Raw genomic sequence first — 21,472 nt, 5'->3', positions numbered from 1 at the left:
AAATTAATTTTTGTAGGGGAGAGCCAGGGCTAGCTCTCAGTATCACATCCTTCTAAAAAAAAGTCATTAGAAAGCGTGCGCGTCGTAAACAAACCAAAATATTTAACAGTTTCTGTTCGCTGTGCGACGCTAGTCAATGTTATTTTTCCCCCACCCGTATTGCGATAAACCTCGCCTACCTGCGCTACTCCACCAATCCTAGCGCAGGCGGCGGGACGCGGCTAGCCAATCGTAGCGCAAGGGGGGGTTGGCGGTTGACGGAAAACGGGTGGGGTGAAAAAAAAACAACGTCGTGGTGAGTGGAGGACTTTAAAACAAGCTAGCACGCCGACGAGTGAGAGTGGCGACGTCCGGAGAAGGGAGACCTGGCTACAGGCGCGGGTTGGTCCACGGACACGTTCGGCTGTCCCCCCCCGGAGGCATTTTGGGCTCCTTTTCGTTCTCCACATGTGTGTCCGCACTTTGTATGAGAGCCGCGGTTCGTTCGTTTGATGGGGCCGGCGGGCGAGCCGTGTTAGCGTCCCCGGTAACGTCTCGTCAGCCCCTCAAGTCTGTGTGAACCGAGAAATGGTAACGTATGAAGCACGCTGGAAGGAACATGGTTGGGCGGACCAGCAAATTTTGGTTCGTCGTGGTCGGGTCGGTCCTCTTCATGTTGATTCTGTACCAGTACGTGGCGCCGGGGGTGATGAACTTGGGCTCCCCTCACGCCGAGGACGAGGCGGATATCTATCCGACCCCGGACCCGCACTACGTGAAGAAGTACTACTTCCCCGTCAGAGATCTGGAGCGCTCGGTGGATTTCCAAATCAAGGGCGACGACGTGATCGTCTTCCTGCACATCCAGAAGACCGGCGGCACCACCTTCGGCCGGCACCTGGTGCAAAACGTCCGGCTGGAGGTTCCCTGCGACTGCAGACCCGGCCAGAAGAAGTGTACTTGCTACCGGCCGAACCGCAAAGAGACGTGGCTCTTCTCTCGCTTCTCCACCGGCTGGAGCTGCGGTCTGCACGCCGACTGGACCGAGCTGACCAACTGCGTGCCGGGAGTCCTCAATAAGAAGGAGAGCAAAATGAAAAGCCAAAGGTGAGACTTTCTGCCGTAATTGTTGCTTTTCAACTCGTGCGCGCGCTCGCATTTGAAAATCTATTCAACCGTTAAAACCGTTACAACCAGAACGGACTGAACTTCGACGGTGAGTGTTTTTTAGCGTTATTATCCGATATGTAGCGCTAGCCTGGCAAAATTAGCGTTAAACCCGACATATCTGAGGTTAAAATTTCAGTTTTTCAGGGAGCTGCTCCTGTACACCAGCCCCGAATAGTATTTGTGCTCTGCCCATTGAAAAATATTCAGCCGTTATCGAAATTTACAGCCAAAACAGGCTGAACTTTGACAGTAACGAGTATTAATATCTGAGCTAATTTGTTAGCATCGTTATCTGAGGTGTTTTAACACCGTTAGCCTGTCATAACGTCTGTCAAAACTAAGCCTCCGGTTCGGATGAGCTACATCTGAGGTACGAATTTCAACTTTTTACTAAGCTGCTGATGTACACTGGCCCCAAAAAGGTATTTGGACATTTGTGCCATACTTGAAATATATAGCCAAAGTTCACTGTGTTAGTAAGCGAACTGTCAAACTCAAGTGGCATTTCCATTATTTGTCATTATCATTTTTGGTAGTCTTTCAAAAGGCATTTCAGCCATTTCTTTGCAGCTTTGCATCCAGGAAACCTTTGTATACGTCTGACTTCATGATTCCATCGATGGACACAAGCTCAGCGACATCACTGAAAGAAAAACGGCCCCAGATTTTGACATTTCCACCTCTGTGCTTTACAGTACCAGTAGTGCAGTCTGGTTAGATTTCTTCTCCAGGATTTTTCCACAGTCTGACCTTTGTTTGGTGTTGTGCTAAAGGTGCTTTTCCTCTATAAGAAGTATAATTTTCCCGTTTAATGAAAGGCCATTAAAGTTTACCAGTGGTTAAATGGTTTTAAATGTCCAAATGCCTTTTGGGGTTACTGTAAGTGGCTGTTTTAAGTATTAGGCTCTATTTGCCTGAATAGAAATCATAATGTGACTTTGCTTCAGGTTTGTATGTGTCAATTTGGAAGATTACAGCTACATTTACCTGAAAAAAACCCTCAAATTACTTTGCTTCGCCAATTTTTTGAGGTACTCTTTGCTCTCCAGGGTGTACTGGAAATGGAAAATTACTATTTAACCTAGCAGCCCCTTGTCAACACAGGAGTAATTCCAGCTGGGCAGTGGGTTACAAAATCAACTTTGGCATCCAGGACACTGTCCACAGTCTATTTCGTGACAGAGGTGTGTGTGTGTGTGCCCCTTGGAGCTCAGCAGTGGTTGGTGCCTTTTCCGTGAAGACGAGAACTGTTCGTTTGATATTATTTCCTGTCATCTTGCTCTCTTTTCTGTGTCCCCAAACACGCCAGCACATCCTGAGGATTCCTGCATTTTGATGAGGCTTATTTAACTGTATTTGTAGGGCAGCTCAGTCTGTTAAGTTTTTCCACCGAGAGAGAGAATAAGAGAGAATGAGAGAGGGAGGAAGGCAGGAGAAGGAGCGAGAAGAGAGAGAAAGAAATGTATTGCATGTATTTGATGTCTAGATCTCAGCCAGAGTCATTAATTGGCTTCAAAAGAACAGATCTAATGTCAAAACAGCGCTGATTTCTCATCAAAAAAGTGGCGCTCGTCTCTCCTTTTCAGAGGCGAATCTTTTCTCACTCTGTTTTTGAGGACGCCTGGCTTCGTGCCATCGGAATCGCATCCCGACAGCTCGTTGCTGTTGGCCGTTCTGAGGAATGTGATGTAGACATGGACACACATTCCGCTCCTTAAGGAATCTGTCTTATTTCAAAGAAAGACAGGCTACAACGCTGTTTCCCAACCCCGCAAATTTGTGTTATGCCTGCTGTAATATGGGCATTACAGCTAGCTAATAGCTTTGGAGGGAGCTGAAGAGTTTGGTCAGGTGTGTTAGAGCAGGGAAAAGGCTGTAATGTGCAGGACAGGGACACTGTAGGGGCATGTTTGGGAAACACTGGGCTTCAATAACATGAGCATGTCTCCCCAAATTTATCAAGCATGCAGTCTGTAAGATCTCTGTGGAGTTTTTGATGCTATCCAGCAGCAGGAGTGGAAAAGCCAAACTGTTAGAACTACTGAATTGTCAACAGTTAGCTGTTTGACTCTTTCATTGATATGAATCTTGGAAGCCTAAATGGAATATACAGTGCTTTACAGTACCAATAGTGCAGTCTGGTTGGATTTCGTCTTGAGGGTTTTTCCACAAAAAGCATCTACCATCAATTTAATGTTGTGCATAAGGTGTTTTTCTCTCAAACAAATATCATTTAGCCATTTTCATAAAAGAATCTAAAAAACGTAATTGAAGTTTGTCAAAGATTAAATGTTTAAAATGTCCCATCCCTGCAAATTTGTGTTATTCCTGCTGTAACACGGACATTACAGCTAACTAATAGCTTTGGAAAGAGCTGATGAGTTTGGTCAGGTGTCGTAGGGCAGGGAAAAGGCTGAAATGTGCAGGACAGGGACACTCTGGGAGCAACACTGGGCTTCAGTAAAATGGGCATGCCTCCCCTAATTTATCAAGCATGCAGTCTGTAAGGTCTCTGTGGAATTCTTGATGCTATCTAGCAGCAGGAGTGGAAAAGCCGAACTGTTAGAACTACTGAATTGTCAACAGTTAGCTGTTTGACTCTTTCATTGATATGAATCTTGGAAGCTTAAATGGAACATACAGTGCTTTACAGTACCAATAGTGCAGTCTGGTTGGATTTCTTCTTGAGGATTTTTCCACAAAAAGCATCTACCATCAATTTAATGTTGTGCATAAGGTGTTTTTCTCTCAAACAAATATCATTTAGCCATGTTATGAAAGAACCTAAATAACTTAATTGAAGTTTGCCAATGATTGAATGCTTAAAATGTCCCAACCCTGCAGCTTTGCGTGTTATCCTTTGTGTCATAAGGACATTACAGCTAGCGAATAGCTTTGGAGGGAGCTGATGAGTTTGGTCAGGTGTGTTAGAGCAGGGGAAAAAGGCTGAAATGTGCAGGACAGGGACACTCTAGGAGCATGGTTGGGAAACACTGGGCTTCAATAACATGGGCATGCCTCCCCTATTTTATCAAGCATGCAGTCTGTAAGATGTCTGGAGTTCTTGATGCTGAATTCTTGATTCTTGCAACTTGTCAACAGTTAGCTGTTTGACTCTTTCATTGATATGAATCTTGGAAGCCTAAATGGAGTGTAGTGTGCACATATCACTTTGATGTACCAGATTTTATCTCAGCAAGGCTGAGTCCTGCAGGTCTTTACTGCTCTAAGCTCTACCAAACTCTGGATTTGGGGAATGGTTGAGTAGGTATGTGTGCCTGAAGACTAGTTTACGTCACAGATAAAGGACATACCGGTGTCATTCTTGATGCCAAATCTATAATTTATTTTCACTCATGGACACTTTCACTCGAGAAATGGAACGGTTTAATGAGGAGTTTGCCAGTGGATATGCTGAAGTTTAATAGCCAGTGGTCAAGTATTGATTCAGTCCTGTGACGCTGAATTATAAATTCATGAAGGACAGATTAGAGGTCTCACAGTTTCAATCAGAAGAGCTTAATGTAATTTAACCTTTAAAAGGCCTCTACAGGAATAAGCTGGAATTCTGGATCAGTGCCAGTAAGCAATATTTCCATGTCTGTATCTGCTGATGCTAATACTGAAATAGATTTCAAGGATGTGTATTAATATGGATATTGATTGCATTGAACAGGAACAGGATTAGCAGCATGGCTCTAAAAATATAATACATAGTCCCATGTGCCAGTGATAGGAGAATATATTCATTTCATAGAAGCAGCCATGCTTTCGGATCTGGACTAATTATTGTGTGATTAAGACACTGGTCAAATAGATACAAATAGAGGTATTTAAAGAGTTATCTGCCCATTGCAAAGTGGTCTCAATTATGCTGTGCATCCCTAGTGAGTCTAGCTCTACTTGTTTATCATACCCAGTGGTATTTTTTCTCTATAGGCACAAAACGGTATGAAAGCTAATTTCAGTTGAGTTGAGGTCTGCATGTGAATGAATCTCCCTGTTACTGAGAAGGCACTAAATTAAGTTAAATAATCTTCACCCTTATGCAAAAAACTCCTGCCCTGGACTTGACCTCTTGTCCTACAACTGAAGAACATTCCACGGCATGTGTGGTACACCTGCACAGCAAATTCCCCATTTGTTCAACACCTACAGCATTGAATGAACTTTCAATGTGGGTCCACACTTTAATTCCTTGCTTTTCTAACTATGCATTATTTTCATAGTAGTTTTGGAATCATTCATAGTAACCCATAAAATTACTTAAATATCAATTAATGACTAAATAATAAGCCTAGAGTTTAAGGGGTAAACGCTGTGGGCGTTAATGCAACACTGGGGATTTTGCTGTGTTGAGTACCACAATGCTCCTCCTCCATGGTGACAACTGTATAGACAGCTAAATGAGCTGTTTACATTCAGCTCTCACGTGCATCCCTTCGCCCTATTGTCTTCTCCTTTAGCCTGAAAGGATTCAAACCATTGAAAATAAGTCGGTTGGTTGTTTTCCTTTTGTCGGTGTCTGGCATGCAAGTTTTTCAGGTTCTTAACTGTTTAACAGGAACTATATTCAAGTAAATGTGCTTGTGCTTCAGTGAAATAGTGACTCATGCAGTAGAAAAGTGATTCCCAAACTCAAATGTGAGTAAAGAAGGATCAGGTCAGAAAGGTGTAGAAATGCAGTGGAATTTCTTAATAGGAACTAAAGCTCCAAAGTGAGAGTTGATGGCAACAGTAAAGCAGCTCAAGTGCTGCCATCTGGAATGGCTGAAATGATCGTTCAATGAGCAATAACGAATCAGTTTTGTCAACTTTCAATCTGAACAGTTTTACATGTGAAAGGTCGGTCCTTTGAGAATCTCGCATCAGCTTTTAACGGCGTCGACTCTTCTCATTACGCCTTGTTTAATCAGGCATCGGCGGCTCTGCTCCACCCCCGCAGCTCTGGTCTCTGCGTGATGGGGCTTAAGAGCCAAGCCACTCGTCCGCTGATCTGCCTCTTCCGACTGCATCACGCTTGCACTCCAAGCTGCCTTCTCTGTTTCATCAGGGTAAAGAGGGGAGAATGGGTCTCATCATGCAGCTGCTGATAGAAGGGATATTGTCTGTGAAATTGTTTTTGCGCTGCTCTGGGAGTCTGTTTGGTGTACTTGGCAGCAGGTTCTGATGTTGCACTAGATTTTTAAAAATAGTATTTCCTCTTGCCATTTCAGAAAGAGTGTATTTGTGGATTCGCTAAGAGCTGATAATATTTATAATGAAAATAATGGTGGCTAACAGCTGGGCAGTAGATGACATTGATAAATATGAATCTTTTAATTAGCAAGGCATGTACATGCTCTTAATTTGTAAAACAATTCTCACTTCGTACTAGTCTGGTTTGGTTTAGAGTAGGGCTACTTACAACAAGGATTCATTAATGGATTAATATATAGATTATTTTAATGATGGATTGATTAAACTAAGTAGTTAATTACCATTATCATTGTGTAAAGTGCATTAAAACTTTATATTTTTCTTGTAAAGTCTTTAGTTACAATTCTCGCAATTTAATAAAAACAAATGAGATCTTCAGTAAGACTATTTGCTATACAGATAAAGCCGTGTTGTAGCCTTTAATGCATGCTGTCACAAAACATAAATGTGGGCTTTTGAAATTGTAAGTACATTTTACAGATTGATAAATACAAGAAGACCCTTTAATATAGTTCAGCGTATTAGCCTAATAACAATCATAGGCTATAATAATGCCAGAGGTCTTCAAATCTAGACCTTGAATCCAGTTTCCAGTCTTGCATTATGTAATTACTGGTAGTTGACTGAACTGTTGATGGTACCGATGGGCCGCCTAGTGTCTCACCTGCCAGTGATTGCAAAATCCTGGACTTGGAACTGGATTCAAAGTCCAGCTTTGAAGACCTCTGCTATAGGCTAATTTATCATGGTAAACTTTAACTGTTATTAACAAGAAGCAGTTTATAGACTGTTAAAGTGTGCTTAAATAAACCTGCATTGGCAAGAACAGTGTTAGCTTGCAAGTTTCTGGTCATGTTTATTTGCTCGGGTTTAGGCAGGCTTATCTGTGTGCTGAAACAAGTTGTTGAAACTGCCACAGATGTTGATTGGAGGTTCCTCAGCATGTAGAGTAGGGTTTGGGGCAGTGGTCACCAGCCCTCCTCCTGGCAGAGTCACTTAAATGACCTAACACTACTGCTTGTGATTCAGCCAATAAAGTACTTCTGAAGAAATTAGTTGGAGCAGGTCTGGCAAATTGTGGTTGAAAGTAGACTCCACAGAAGATAGATCTTCAGGACCACTGGTTTAGGGGTTAGGGTGATGACCAGCCTCTTGTGGTCCTTTATTTTTGTATGTGCTGGTTTTGCATGGGAAAAAAAAGAATCTGACTTAACCGTGAATATGCAAATCCGTGTATTTACAGTGCTGCCGTAGTGTACAGCGGGCTATAGACAGAGTGTGCAGCCCTAGTCTAGAGCCATGTGCTGTGTACAAAGTGCTGAGAGTCTTCTGGTGCGTGCTGCTAGGATTTTACTTCTCCACACTGATCTCATCCTATCTATTTAAAGATATTGCAGCAGATTTCGAGTCCCAGGCCAATAAGCTGGCACAGAAAAAGACTGCAGCACTGCTGTCGTTCTTTTAATTTTACGAAGACCCTATCCCATTCTCTCTCCCTCTCCTACCTCCCTCCCCCTCTCTCTCTGCTCCTGGTAGTGTCATTCTCTAATCAAACAGGCAAGGTAATTTTCCACACTGTAGCTTTATGGGTATGGGCTGCACAGTGTATCCCACGCGTGACTAGAACATTAGAGGAAATGTATTTTCATGGAAGATTTGCTGCAATTTCTGAAATGGCTAGCTCCTAATGGGCATCCGCCTTATGTATAATCACTCTCTCTCTACCTAATGTATTTCCATATACAGTGTATATTGTTGTGTTATACTTCCACAGGGGTCTAGGTGTTATGAAAAGGGTGGGGTTCAGGAGGTCAGTAGTAGGGTAATTTGAGACACTGCATTCACATTATAAATCTGACAGGCTGAGATGGAAGGAGCGCTGTTTCAAACGAGAGGAGCAGGTGATGGAGTGAGGAGAAGTGATTACAAAGCACCATGAATGCTGCCTGAATTTGTTCGCCAGCTCTCAAAAAGTGCTTGATGTGCCAGAAAGGGAGGCCTCAGAGAGGATGGGCTCTGAATTATGGGAAATGATTTCACTATGACTGCTCACTGGCTCCTAGGGTCATCCTCACTCGGACCCATCTCTGATTCCCCCTGATTGTTTGTGTGTGTGATTAGTGGCTGTGTGATGTGAGTGGTCTAAAGGCAACTTGTCCTCAGGCTGTATCTGTGCAGTAGTGTAATTCACTGTTAATGTCTGCATTTGATGGTGCTGAATAAAAGCCAAAAGTGTGTGTAATGCATTTAAAAGTGACCTACAGACCCCTTTTATGGGATGGGCAATGCACGGAATCAATACCGAAGATATCTTTGTCAGATTTTCTTCTTTTGCTAAGTCTATTTGAGAACAAATGGAAGTTACCAGAAATGCTGTGGTTTTGTTCTTCAGATGCATATTTTATCAAAAATGCTAACAGTGCTAATATTGAATGAGATCCAGTGGTCAACATTTACTGTTGTTTTTTTCAACTAGTTTTCAGTTAGCACTAGCTGGGTTAGCACTGATTGGTTGCCAGTTTCCTTTACTTAATCATAGTCTAGGTAACCGGTCTCTACTGGTTTTCAAACAGTATTAGCCAGGCAAGCATTTATGGCGTCTGGAAACACCAGCATTTTGGTGTTTTTCTTACCTCTTAAACCATATGTGGCCGCACTTTTTAATTCCTTTCTCCCATAACTACATAACTCGCAAATTTGTTTCATTTAATGTACTGAATGTAGTTACTGTATACTAGGTCTTCAGATTAATTACTAATTAATAAGCATTCAGTTTAAAGGGTCAGTGCAGTCTCTTAGTCAAGGAGTGGTCCAGACTGTCGCTCTCTTTGCCAGTTTCCTGTAGCCAGACTTGTGGCTGTTTCCCTCGACCAGGCACTCATGACATAGTGACTTTGGGCAAGAGCAGGGCTCAAGGTTTGGAGCTTGGCCTCTGGGAAGCAGCCTGGCGTTCATGTGTTAATCCCATCAGATCAGCGCGGATTAAACACAGCCCCTTCCAAAGCCCGTTACGCGCAAATGCAGATCCCACACCCGTCCGCTGCTGTCGAGAAACCACCGCTTTGCAGTCAAGTTACTTGTCTGAGAATTTCTTTCTCTCTCTTTCTTTCTCGTTTTGTGCCGTCTGCATTGTATCCATTCAGATCTTCCTGCGCTGGGAAACAATGGGTACAAGTGTTTCATCTTTGAGAGACGTTTGCAAATGGGCAACTGTCAGAGTTTAGAACAATGAGAACGCTGTGAGGGCATGGTGGCGGAGGACGTGTCTTTACATTTTTAAACAGTTGAATGAAAGGTGCTTTTCTTCTCAATCACCTCTTTGATTGGTCATTTTCTTGGCTCTTTGTCTCACTGTTACTGGTAGCTCGGTACTTGCTTGATCATGTTCGATAGATTTATCACAGGCTGAGCTGTTTTCATGTCTGTAGAAGAGTACTTACTTCAAAATGTTGACACTGTTAGCTAAAAGATTGTGCTATTAACTGATATCTTAGCTTCCATTCATTGTTTTTGATGTTTATTGCTCTTAAAAGAGCTTTTATCATTCTCATTTGAATGAGGAGAGAGTGAAAGTGAGAGATTGTTGACATGACAGCTTAGCTAGATTCAGCTAACTGAGATGAGGAGTGTGTGAGAGACATCACACGGCAGTTCACCTGCAGGTCTTGCTTGAGACAGTGTGCATTTCTGGATGCACATGTTAACCCGCCACAGGAATCCTTAGGACTTCTACTATAAGCTGATTAAGGAGTGTTCTGACTGTATGGTTTCTGGTTGTAACTCCATAGCATTACAATTTCTTCAAGCAAAAAAATGCAATGTGCTTACCATCAGAGAAACCTCACAAAGCAAGTTCATCGTAGACAGGGTTGCTATCTAAGTTTCTGCTTCACAAAGCCTACCAGCTGCAACCAGAGGGGGTCCACCTGTCCCTGATTGGTCCAAAAGACTCAAGCTGCAGACCTCCGAAGCTTCGCTCCACTGAGGAGCCAATCAAATAGCAGAAGTCTAGTTCCGCTCCGGAGCCAATGACGTCACACCTGGCAACTAGCTGTCAAAATAAAAGGTCTGTAACGCTATGAGGCCCAACTCTTATCTTTAACCGTTCAAAAACACAGCACACTTTCTGTCTATCAAATATTATTGTTATTTTACTAAAACCAACTTATTTTGTAATCCCAGATAATTACGCTGAATCAGTGTTCATTTTTCCATCACCTAGTGCATCAAATCAGTGTTGATTTCCGATGTCAGAATTGATTTGTGTACATCGATTTTGCTGATTCAACATTGATTGAATGTTTATTATTTTTTGATGTATCTAAATGCAAAATCAATATAAAATACCATCACCTTGAACACATTCCTCCATATGCGCTTCACTGGCTTCCTAAAAAATATTGGTTTTAATCTTGTATTATATTAAGAATCTTTTGTTTTTATTCTATTCTTAAAACTTATATGTTTTTGCAGTGCTAAAAGGCACATTTACATAACTAGCTGTTCTGAGAAGCTTTTCATTTCTAAACGGAACTAGAGTTCTGCAATTTGACTGGCTACTTAGCGGAGCGGAGCTCTGGAGGTCTGCAGCAGGACCCTCCTCAATTGGTCAGAAGCTCTGCCCCGAACTAAGGTCGAAGAGCTGTTTATGCTCTAGCCCAGTGTTCTGATGTTGTGGGGCAGAAAATCCATGCTTAGATTAACCTAAGATTAAAGTTAGCTGGCTAAGCAAGACATCCTGCTTCATGAAACAGGCCCCAGAAGCCTATGCCATGCATACATGAAGGCATTGCAGAAGCATTCGTAAGGATGATAAAAGAACCAAACCATTTCTTTCTTATCTTACCTCATCGTTCACATGCCCTGATATTCACTTGGCACATTCCTGTATATTAATTCTTTGTGGTGCTGTTGTTTTTTAATCTTCTTAAAAGCTCACCATGTCTTTCTGCTCATCGTTTTCATATTTATGCTGTATTTACCCCTCCTTACGAGGCGGCCCCTGCCAGATCCGAGCGTGAGCCGAGTCTCTCGGTTGACTTATTTATTAAACGGGAGAAGAAAATGCAAGGGCCATGCTGCTGCTTGGAACTTGATAATGGAGCCTGTAGGCCGTGAAGAGAAGTGTGCCCTAGAGTCGACCCTGACGCGGGCCCAGTACAAAAAAAAGAAAAAAAAACCGCTCTGATGCTCCCCGTCTAACAGCTTTTTAATAAACAAAGGCCTGACTACTTTTTTGCCTTGCCCTTTGGTGTTTTGCATAAATGAATACAAGAACATGGACATGGGTCTACTACTAAGCGTGCAGTGTGCTGGTCTTTCTTATTTTGCTCTCTCTCTGTCTCTCTCTTTTTCCATCCTGTCTTCACCAGTCTTCTAATTAGGAATCTTTATGGCATTGTTTTTTTCCTGCCTAATAAGTGGCCCTTCATGTAACACTATCGCATGCAAGCATTCGTTAAACAGAGATTTTGTGCAGTGTTCCTTTCAGACATAGCTGTGCCAGGTAAAACCCCTTGATGATTGCTTCAGATTGATTTCCCGGGCTGAGGACAAATTGCCGTGCAGTGAATGATTAGCAAACATTTTTATTATTCCTAATTAGGGCCTCCATGCTCACCGTGTGAGTTGGATCTTAGCCGAGCTTTAATTAGCAAAGCCTTGCATCTGAGTTCCAGCCTCTTTGCTCCTCTGCTCTTTCCTTATCTTTCTCCTATCCTTCAGCAGGTGCTTCCACTTCAAAATTGACCCAGCCTACTCTAGTTATAGGCTGGTAAACTGACTTAAAATCCTTTCTGTGAGCCCAGTCATGGAAGTCAGGCAGTCATGCTTAGAGATCCCTGAACTGTGAAACAAGGGAACTGTGAAACCAGGTGAAACTTAAGGTACACTAAAACAGAACATGGAGGAAATCCCAAAAATGTTGAATAAATACAAATGGGTGTCATTTAACAGTGTTATTCGCATGAAAAAGAGCCTCTATTGCCTTAGTCATTCTTTGCAACATTAGTATTTTTTGGGTGAGTTACTTCTTTAAGGAGAACCTCTAACAATGCCAGTGGCAAATCTAATTACAAAGACTGAGAGGCCCACTTCGGACTGAGTAAATGTGGACACAAAGGGCAAGTCCTGGCTTGTGAATGCACTCAGTTTTAGAGCCTCTCCATGGTCCATTATATCATTTGGTAGAGGACCATTACCAGCTTTGCAAGCACTGGTGTATAATATATGCAGAGGGCAAGAGCCGGGCTTTCCAAATGGCTTTCATGAGGAAATTTCTCTTTCAGCCAACAAGAACTTGGTGTTCTTGACCTCCTGGTATCACTTTGAAGATCATTACAGAATTGTCGGGATTGTCTGAGATGTATGTCTTGTGCATTTGTAATAAAACACTGTAGATGGCTGTGGGTGACTGGCTTAAGAGTCACTAAGTGTATTTTGAGTGGCTTTTTCACCTAATATATGTAGAGTATGTTAAAAAAAGTATGGTCCCATACTCTTGAAGTTCACATGATTCATCCTTCTTTTTATTTAGGTCATAAAGAGGTCCTATAACCTTGGCTTTAAAGAGGGATGTAATATTGGGCATAGGGCTGTATTTTCTTTGGAGTTCAAGAGATTACGTATATTGAGGTCATCGAGAAAGAGAGATGGAGCAGGAGGAACTTTAGACTCCATTCCGGCTCCCAGCCTCCCCCTTCTGCCCCATATTGCCCCTCAGGAAAACGATGACATGGAAAATAAACTTTATTTGTGGGTCCAAATTATGGTACATGACATCCTTCTATCCATTTTCTTATCCATTTTTTCCCTGCTGATGCAGCCATGCTGTCATCTGCATCCACCGCGCTGGCAGCACTGTGCTGTGTTATCTCCTGGAGGGAAGGAGAAAGGGAGGGAAGAGAAAGCACCACTTCTTGATTTATTGCCTCTGCAGAGAGGGGGGGGGCAGTGAGAAAAGAGAGGGAAGGTTTTTGGAGCTTGAAGAAAAGGGGCGAGCAGATTTGCGATTGAGGTTTTTGAGGGTAGGAAGGATCGATTGGACCTGCTGAACGAGAAAGAGGGGACTGACTTTTATCTACCCTGCTCAGGATTTTCACTCGCTTCCCTCCACCCCCACCACCTCCGTCATTCCTTCCTGCTATCCCCTCTTTCATTCTACCTTCTATCTCTCCTTCTTTTTGTGTTGCTTTGGAACTTCCCTTTTTTTTTCCTCCACTGCCTGTATGAGGCCCCTGGGAATTACCCAGAATGCCCCTCTGTCACTTCCTCTCCCCATGAGGCTTTACTGATGGTTCACCTCAGAAAGAGAGAGAGAGAGAGAGAGAGAGAGAGAGAAAAGGAGGGAGGGAGGGAGAGAGGGAGAAAAGGACTAGGAGAGAGATGCTCAGAGCTCATGGCTGTCCCTCACTGCTAGAGCCCCCGCTGAGCTATTTTTCTGAAAAGGCAGGCTTGTCCGTGGAAAATGTCCTAAATGTATGCAGTCGTTGCTTTTCAGGTTTGCTTTGCAAGCTTGGGTTTGAGCGCACGGAGCAGGGCCGTGACCCATAAAACCAGGTTTTGCTCATGAATTGTGCATTAGCTATACGTGAATCAGAAATGCTACTTCCACTTGGTGGATGACTCATTGATGAATCATTATTCAATGACTTCTAATCGAATTTCAAATGGTGATTTAAATGGTGTTATCGCACTTGAAGTGGTCTGTCAACATGGGAATTCCATCTCTTGCTTGAGTGGCTTGACAAAGTCTCAGCATTAAGGCACTTTTATGTTTTCAAGTGTTTGTCTGACCAAGCATGCCCTTAAAATCTTTCCCTCCTGTCTTGATGGTGGAAGGGCTGCACTTTTCTCCACAGTGCCCAGTCTAATCACCAGTCATGTTGCTCCACTGGTGTGTGGAAGCCTGCTGGGAGCTCCTGGCTGGCTCTTTTTCTGGCTGCACCTCAAGGAGATGTTATGCTAAGAGGCTTCCCAAATGTGGGCTAGATGCTCCTGTGTCCCTTTGAGAGGGATGGTTATTTTTCTTGGCTTGGAAATGCAATACCGTTGCTCATACTTTTGCAGCCAAGGACTTAAAATGAAGTTCATATCATATGATAATGTTATGAGTTTGTCTGTTTGCCACTGATGGTTAAGTTATTCTATAATTGTGCTGGAAATAGTGCTGACTGGTACTGCTAGCTCTCATTTATGGCGGGCCTCGTTAACATTTTTGGTTTCACTGTTCTCTTAACAAAATGAGACTACGATATGACTGGTCACATATGCTCCGGCGTGATCTTGTCTAGGTTTTTTAAACAAGTTTGAAATTTCTAAATGTCTTGTGGAGGCAGAGCTCAAAGTATGGGAGATGGTGCGCTTGTCAACATTGTCCAATGGACAACAAGCCTGTCGTTATTTCATGTAAGCTAGTATGGCTGGAAAGCCCCCAAATACTCCCTTTTTTCCTTGTGTTATTGATTGTACTCAGGGCACGGATTGGAGGTATTTTCAGGAGGGTTTAAGAAGGAAAGCCTGTGGGCACTGGGATTTATTTGCAGCAGATTTCCAGCTCCAAAATTTAATAAGTGGTCCCCATACGTGTATTCACGCTGCGAGCTCACGTCTGTCCCCATATGACTACGACATGAAAGGAACTGGATGTTTATGACATTTCGGGCCTCAGTGTTTTGTGGCGGGCTTGTTTTTGCTCAAAGCCTTTGTGATTCATTCTTTTGAGTCTAAACTGACTAGAATGACAAAACGGCTGCTTGTCTGCCGTCCTTGGAGTTGACATTTTAACAGAACTCGATCCGTTCTGCGATAGGCTCCAGACGTGCTGAATCCTGTGTTGGCGTTCTGATGCCTTTTTAGTAATGCACAAAAGACAAGGATAAAGAAAAATACTGACTTGAAAGGATATTTTATAAAGGAGAAGAGGAAATACATGTAAGTCATTGCAGTCATGGTAAACTTGATTAATCTGTCTTAGACCCTTGGCCCTTAACAGGACATTTAAAACCCTGTCGTGGTCGTACTCCTTCATGCTCGGCCTGCATTTCAGTGAGCACTTGTATAGGGCAGCTCTGGTCTTCCTCCAGCTACACAGTACTTTATAGTGTGCTTTATTACAAAAACAGGGCAAATGTCATTAGAGTAGTTGGCATACAGCATTGCTGTGCCTGTTATGTGTTTCGCTGCTGCCTTTCCTATTACTTCAGTACCTGAAAAGCTTCAGTAGTTGTGTGATTGGTCAAACCTAAATGGCCTAAATGTTTCATTGTGCATGCATTGTCTCTGGCCCGACTGAACAGCTGAAGAATTGCTTCGAGGAGGCTGAGAAATGTGTTTGTGCGCGGCCTGTCTCCTCTCCAGATTGCACCACTCCCAGTCTGGCGCTCGTTACTCGCTGAGTGAGCCCAGCTTCCGCCACTTGACGTGATTTGTCCCTAAACATGTGTGGTTTCGGGAGAAAAGTGCCTGTGCCGCCACCTCCGTGCTGCTCCAGGGGAGAATAAAGGAGGAGGGAGAGAGAGTGGAAGAGATGGTGAGACGGAGGGAGGATTGGAAGGAGGAGGGGTTGAGCTGGAGGCTGGCGGTAAATATTCCATCAGCAGAACTCAGCAGGATTCAAGGATGACCCAGCAGTGGCAGGGACGCGGATCGGAAGAGTTACGGCTGTCAGCATGTAGAGCCTCCATTACTGAATATGATCTCCTGTCATGACAGAGAGAGAGAGAGAGAGAGTGAGAGATGGGAAGATAGTGGAAGGAAGAAAGAAGAGAGGGGGGAAAAAAGTGAGGAGGGGGTCAGTGGAGGAATGTTTTGAGAGTGGAAGAGTGTGAGTAAGCTACCAAACGTGATAAACAGTGAGTGAGAAAGAGAGAGCGAGAGAGAGAGAGAAATGAAGCATCAGAGAGCGAATGAGCGAGAGCTTCGGCGCTTCCCTTGCCAAAAACACGAGCAGACATCATTTTTCGCGCTCCGTTTATATCACGAAATATTGAACGGATTTGTCAGCCTGCTATGCAGGACTGACCCCTGTGGTTTACCTCTGTCTATATCACTCTACACTTCACTCTCGCACTCACACACACTTCTGCTAGCTGAGCTGCTCTTCCAAACATGGCCGATATTGAGTTTGGCCTCTGTGCCTCTGTGTGTGCTTCTTTTCGAGACCCAGAATGAGAATGAGAACAAAATGAGACGGATCCCAAGCTATGTGGGTTGTGTTGGGAAAGGGCACTCTAGCTTGGTGTAGCCGGACCCAAGGCGGAGAGGAGGCATGTGAACCCACTGTCGTGCTTGACAGGCGTGCTAATTGAATTGTGGGAAAATGCTAATGCAAGAGGAGCGCCTGGTGCTGTTTCATCATTGTTGTCTTTGAACGATTAGAAGATGATACTGGCAGGGGACTTACCAGCCACTATGGCACAAGGCCTCCCTCTTTCCCCCCCACATGGAGGAATCTTTGCCCTCCTCACTACTCTCACGAACATGGGAGCGTAGAAACATGCTCTGTTCAAGCTGGATGAGTTTTTCCTGGAGGGGCACTTTAAATTAACAATGTGATCTATGATTTTATCCCAGGACAAATCTTCAACGTCCATAGTTTTGCACACGCAGCAGTACCTGAGTGAATTGTGTTCTTCGTTGAAATTCAGTGAACCTGGTGGTTTTCAGTAACAGAAGTCTTGTTTGAGTTGACCTCATGTTAACGTAAGACAACCTGTTAATAGACAAAAATGCATCTTTTTGGTGGCCAGAAGACAGTTTTTCCTAAATGAGCCCAACTTAAAACGACTCTCTTACATTCAGCACAGGTTTGCAACAATGAGTGTGTTTACAAGCTCTCAATAATCCGATCATAATCAGATTTCTGCAGTTATCTGATTATTCAAATGGTCATGTAAACAGCACACTCTGATTTCTTAGATCGGAGTAAGGTTTAGAAATCTGAGTAAGAAATCCGATCAAGAGTGCTGGATTTTAGCATAAGATTTCTCAGTGCAGGTAAACTCTTACTCTGATTTCTTTCGGATTTCTCAGTCTGCACATGTGCGAAAACAGATGGCAGTGCCGGAAATATGCAAGCAGCGTTGCTATGAGACGCAGCAAAACACTTTTGGAGCGACGCTGAAACCAACTACATTCTTGACGAAATGAAGGATTTAAATATTCTTCATCTTCTTCTAGATGATAAATATTCATATTTTCAGGTAAAGTGGTGCAATGAGGCGCGAAAAAACAAGCCATGGCAAGAAGTTTGAGTTTCACATTATGTTTACGTTCGTCGTCTTCTATGAGTATATTGGCTGCTTGCAAAACAGAAATCTGATTACTGTCTGACTCATGTAGACCTGGAGTTTTCACATTTATCTGATTACTCAAATGCATATAAACACGTTGATCGGATTAATGACAAAATCTGATTTTCTGCAGTTATTGGATTATTAAGTGTGTGTAAACACACTCAGTGTGTTTTGTTTCATGTTTGCTGCCAAGCTTGCTATGCACTATGTTGTTGGTATGGATTGTCATGCAAAGCTGTATGCATACACGCTATGACGTCTCGGTTCGGGCAACCTGTAGTAATTTGGTGAAATTACACCTAGTGTTTATTTGGTGTGAATGGGCCTGTCAGATCATACACAGATTACATTACATAACCACATCTGGTAAAACTAATCCAGCTTAAATAGTGACATCCCTTGTTTTCCTCTATTCTTACTGGGCATAAAGCAAGGGAAAGCACTAATGCTGCATGCACACTGTGCTCGATACGGTTACCTTTCAACTGCAAAAGACAGAGGATCTGTTGACTCTTATGCAGAGACATCCCGTTGTATTTTGGAGATTCCCTTGACAGTGTCTGCAGTATGCAGGAACGGCCACGTGAGGTGGGCTGGAAACTGTGTCTTCGAGAACAAGGGTGTGAAGTAGAAACTCGCGACTGCAGCAGAGTGCTTTGCTGAGAGGAAGGAGCTCTACCCTCTCAAAGGCTGCACGTGTCCGCTGATCCCTTGGACTCTGAAGAGCTCTTATCCCACAGTAGAACAAGGTGTTTCTGCAAGATCTCAGGCCTGGCATGGGGCTAACAAGGCTAAATCATTATCTTCATCCAGCACTAAACCTCTGATTGACAGGTACATCTGACTGACCATGTTTTTTTTTTTTATGGAAGTTTGGCACAGCATTTCAACAGCTGAAAAACCAGGATGTTTGTGCTGTATGATTATAAATGTTTTAACAATATTGCAGTATCACACAAGGGATTATTGTTCCCAGAAGTTGCAGTTGCCTGTGCTGTTGTTACATAAATGTACATCAAAATAAAGAGTGTTAAAATGAAATCAGCTTTTGTTCCATGAACTCTGGCTCTTGTAATACTCCATAAGAGTTGAACATTTAATGACTTTATGCTTTCTTGTCTACATCTGAAATTCAAATGCAAAATAGGCTAAAGAAGGCTTCTAATTTTTAAACACACTAGTTCCTCAGCCATCCACAGGCTCTCACTGTGTGTGTGTGTTCTGGAAAGGTCACTATGCTGTCGATGTTTTGCATTCATCTGTCCTTTTCCTTCCATGCCTTACTCCGGAAGTGATGCGGCAGGAAGCGCTTGGTGGTTATCAGGAAGAGATCAGATCTCTCTTCGCGATTATGAAGCTCAAATTGTGCCATGCGATCGTGCCACATCGACAGAGATCTTTGTTCCAGATTTGGTCAGATGACTTTCAGTTGAGGTCATCCGGACACGATGACAAGTGTGACTGTTACATGAGTTTCTTTCTCGCCTCACCCTCTCTCTTTCGCCTTCTCTCTTGCCCTTTTTTCTGGTGGCTTTGTTAGAGTGATGGAATACAAATGCAAAATATCTCTCCTGACGGTTCATTCATGCAGAGCTGAGCCTTTGGTCGCTCTCTCTTTTTCCCGTCTCTCTCCTTCTCTCTTGCTCTCCTTGAATTTTTCTTTCTACTTAAGAAACCTGATGACAGCTTTACCTGAAATAACCTAATAAGAAGGGAAAAAAGTGCTGATATCATTGAGAAGCGCTCTTATCTCTCCCCTCCTCTCGTTCCTGCACACATGCACTCTATCTCTTTCTCGGTCTCGTGCTCTAGCTGATGGGATTTTAGTCATAGTCGTGTTCTTAAGATTTTTGTTCGTCCTCGTCACTCCTGTATTTTGCAGCATGAATAGCATTTTACTCGCCTGTCATTCATTTTGTAGGGGTACCATGTGTGTGGTGCATAAGGGGGTGTTAAACACCCTCTGTCCCTCTCTTTCTCTCTCTCTCTGTGCCTTGCCTCTCGTGTAGTTTGTTCTTTGTGCTTGACCAGGCGTGATCCAAATTCTCGGCTTCAAAAGAACGCGCAACTCATCAGGCCCTCATGAGGGAAATTCTTCTCAGTGGCCCGATGAAAGGGCGGATACGATTTGGAGGCCATGAGGAACCAGCCAGATGATTTGCAACTCTTGCTGGGGCAAAAGTAGGACTGAGAGTGCTGAAGAGAAGCACTGTAGACCAGTATACTGGGAACACAAATAAGACTTTTCTCCCCTCTCCTTCTGGCCCTGTACATTCTTGGTATTGACATCTGTCTCGAGTAATCTGATCTTAAGTGGATAGCACGACATGCAGACGTTTATGCCTTGCATTAGTATTGAATGTGTCTCTAGTGACCACGTGATCGGATGTTGTGACTGGAGGATGAATTACTACATCAGTATCTCGCTGCATTTGTTGTCAGACAAAAATGTCCCACAAGTTCTTGGCCCATGTTCATAAGGCTTCTAAGAGTAAAGCCAGGCATACACTGCGATTTTAGAAATCTTGCTCTTTGGTGACAACTTGCGTTGCACGTTTGAATCGGCCATCGTGTACAAACAAAGCCTGTGTTTTATATGTTCACTCTGTACGAAAACACTCGGTCCGACTGATATGACGTGACATGGGTGCTCACGCTGCACGTAAAACGCAGCCACTACAGACAGCTCTGTCTGCAATTTCCAATAAAGCTGTTTGCTGCACCTCAGAGTCCCAAACAAAATGATTGGCTGAATCTCAAATGGCTCCCTGCTCCCTACATAGTGCACCACATATGGTTGGTCCTGCACCCATACAGTGCATCACATTAGTGCACTACATAGGAAGTAGGGGGCCATTTGAGATTCAGCCATTGACACACCAAGCTACGACAGCGTTGCTAACTTGTGTCACACTGTGCACTGAAGCTGAAGAAAGGCGGTCTACAGACAGCTCTACGAAGACAAAAAATTCACCATATTTATATATACCTCGCAATTCAACTCAGATTTTCAGAAATCGGTTCATGAAATCCATTCGGCTCCAACCAAATCGGGCCTAAAATGGGCTAAATTCTTGCAGTATATGCTTGGCTTAAGAGTACCTGTTCTGGTCAGTAAGTTAATAGTAAATAAGAGAGGACTATGATCCCAGATCAGTGCTACTCCTCTGAGAAGCTTCGTGAATAGGGATCCTGGTTCAAGGACATGTAAGGGCTATAACAAATGTTTAGATTACATGGGCTGCTAACATAACTCATGAATGACACAGTTCATTAGGTGGTCATTTAAAGTTATTGGGATGCATAGAGATGCTTTAGCATTTAAATGTTATGTGCTCATATACGCCCCTGACCCCTCACAAGTTCACTGGACATGTTGTACTGAGCATCGTCCTCTTACGATGGGATCACCCAAGATGTATATAAATGCCAGGTATGAATGGAACCTTTGTTTCTTTTTTATTTTTCACTCCCATCCAGTCATTTTATTTCCTTTCCCATGCACTCATACTTCTGCCCCCTCTCATTTTTTCTTCTCTCTCTCTCTCTCTCTCTCTCTCTCTCTCTCTCTCTCTCTCTCTCTGTCTGTCTGTCTCTTTCTCTCTCTCTCTCTTTTTCTAACATGTTCTCTCCGCTCTCACCCATGCAGGGCATGCTGTTGTGTGAAGCGGCTCCATCCGTAGAATTTGTCTGGCATCTCTACAGCAGATTGTGTAACATAACTCTAGCAGATAGCTCCATATGGCCCTCCCATTCAGGCTACGGCCAGGCCCTGCTGATTAGTCTTCACAGGGACCGACTGCTGAATTAACACAGTTGATACGCACCCA

At 43.4% G+C, this 21,472-nt stretch overlaps 1 protein-coding gene across 1 annotated transcript in view; it reads left to right on the top strand.

The window, feature by feature from the left end:
• The first annotated feature begins 309 nt into the window (after positions 1–309).
• hs6st1a (heparan sulfate 6-O-sulfotransferase 1a) overlaps positions 310–21,472 on the top strand; it is a 168,401-nt gene continuing 147,238 nt past the window's right edge. The window contains exon 1 of the mRNA XM_036596697.1: positions 310–1,086. Coding sequence (XP_036452590.1) covers positions 578–1,086 — 509 coding nt within the window. The 5' untranslated portion in view covers positions 310–577. The remainder of the gene's footprint in view (positions 1,087–21,472) is intronic.

Source organism: Colossoma macropomum, unplaced genomic scaffold, assembly GCF_904425465.1.
Source record: "Colossoma macropomum unplaced genomic scaffold, Colossoma_macropomum, whole genome shotgun sequence".
Taxonomy (NCBI): domain Eukaryota; kingdom Metazoa; phylum Chordata; class Actinopteri; order Characiformes; family Serrasalmidae; genus Colossoma; species Colossoma macropomum.
Note: the sequence above shows the minus strand (reverse complement) of the source record. Positions and strands in the feature narration are given on the sequence as shown.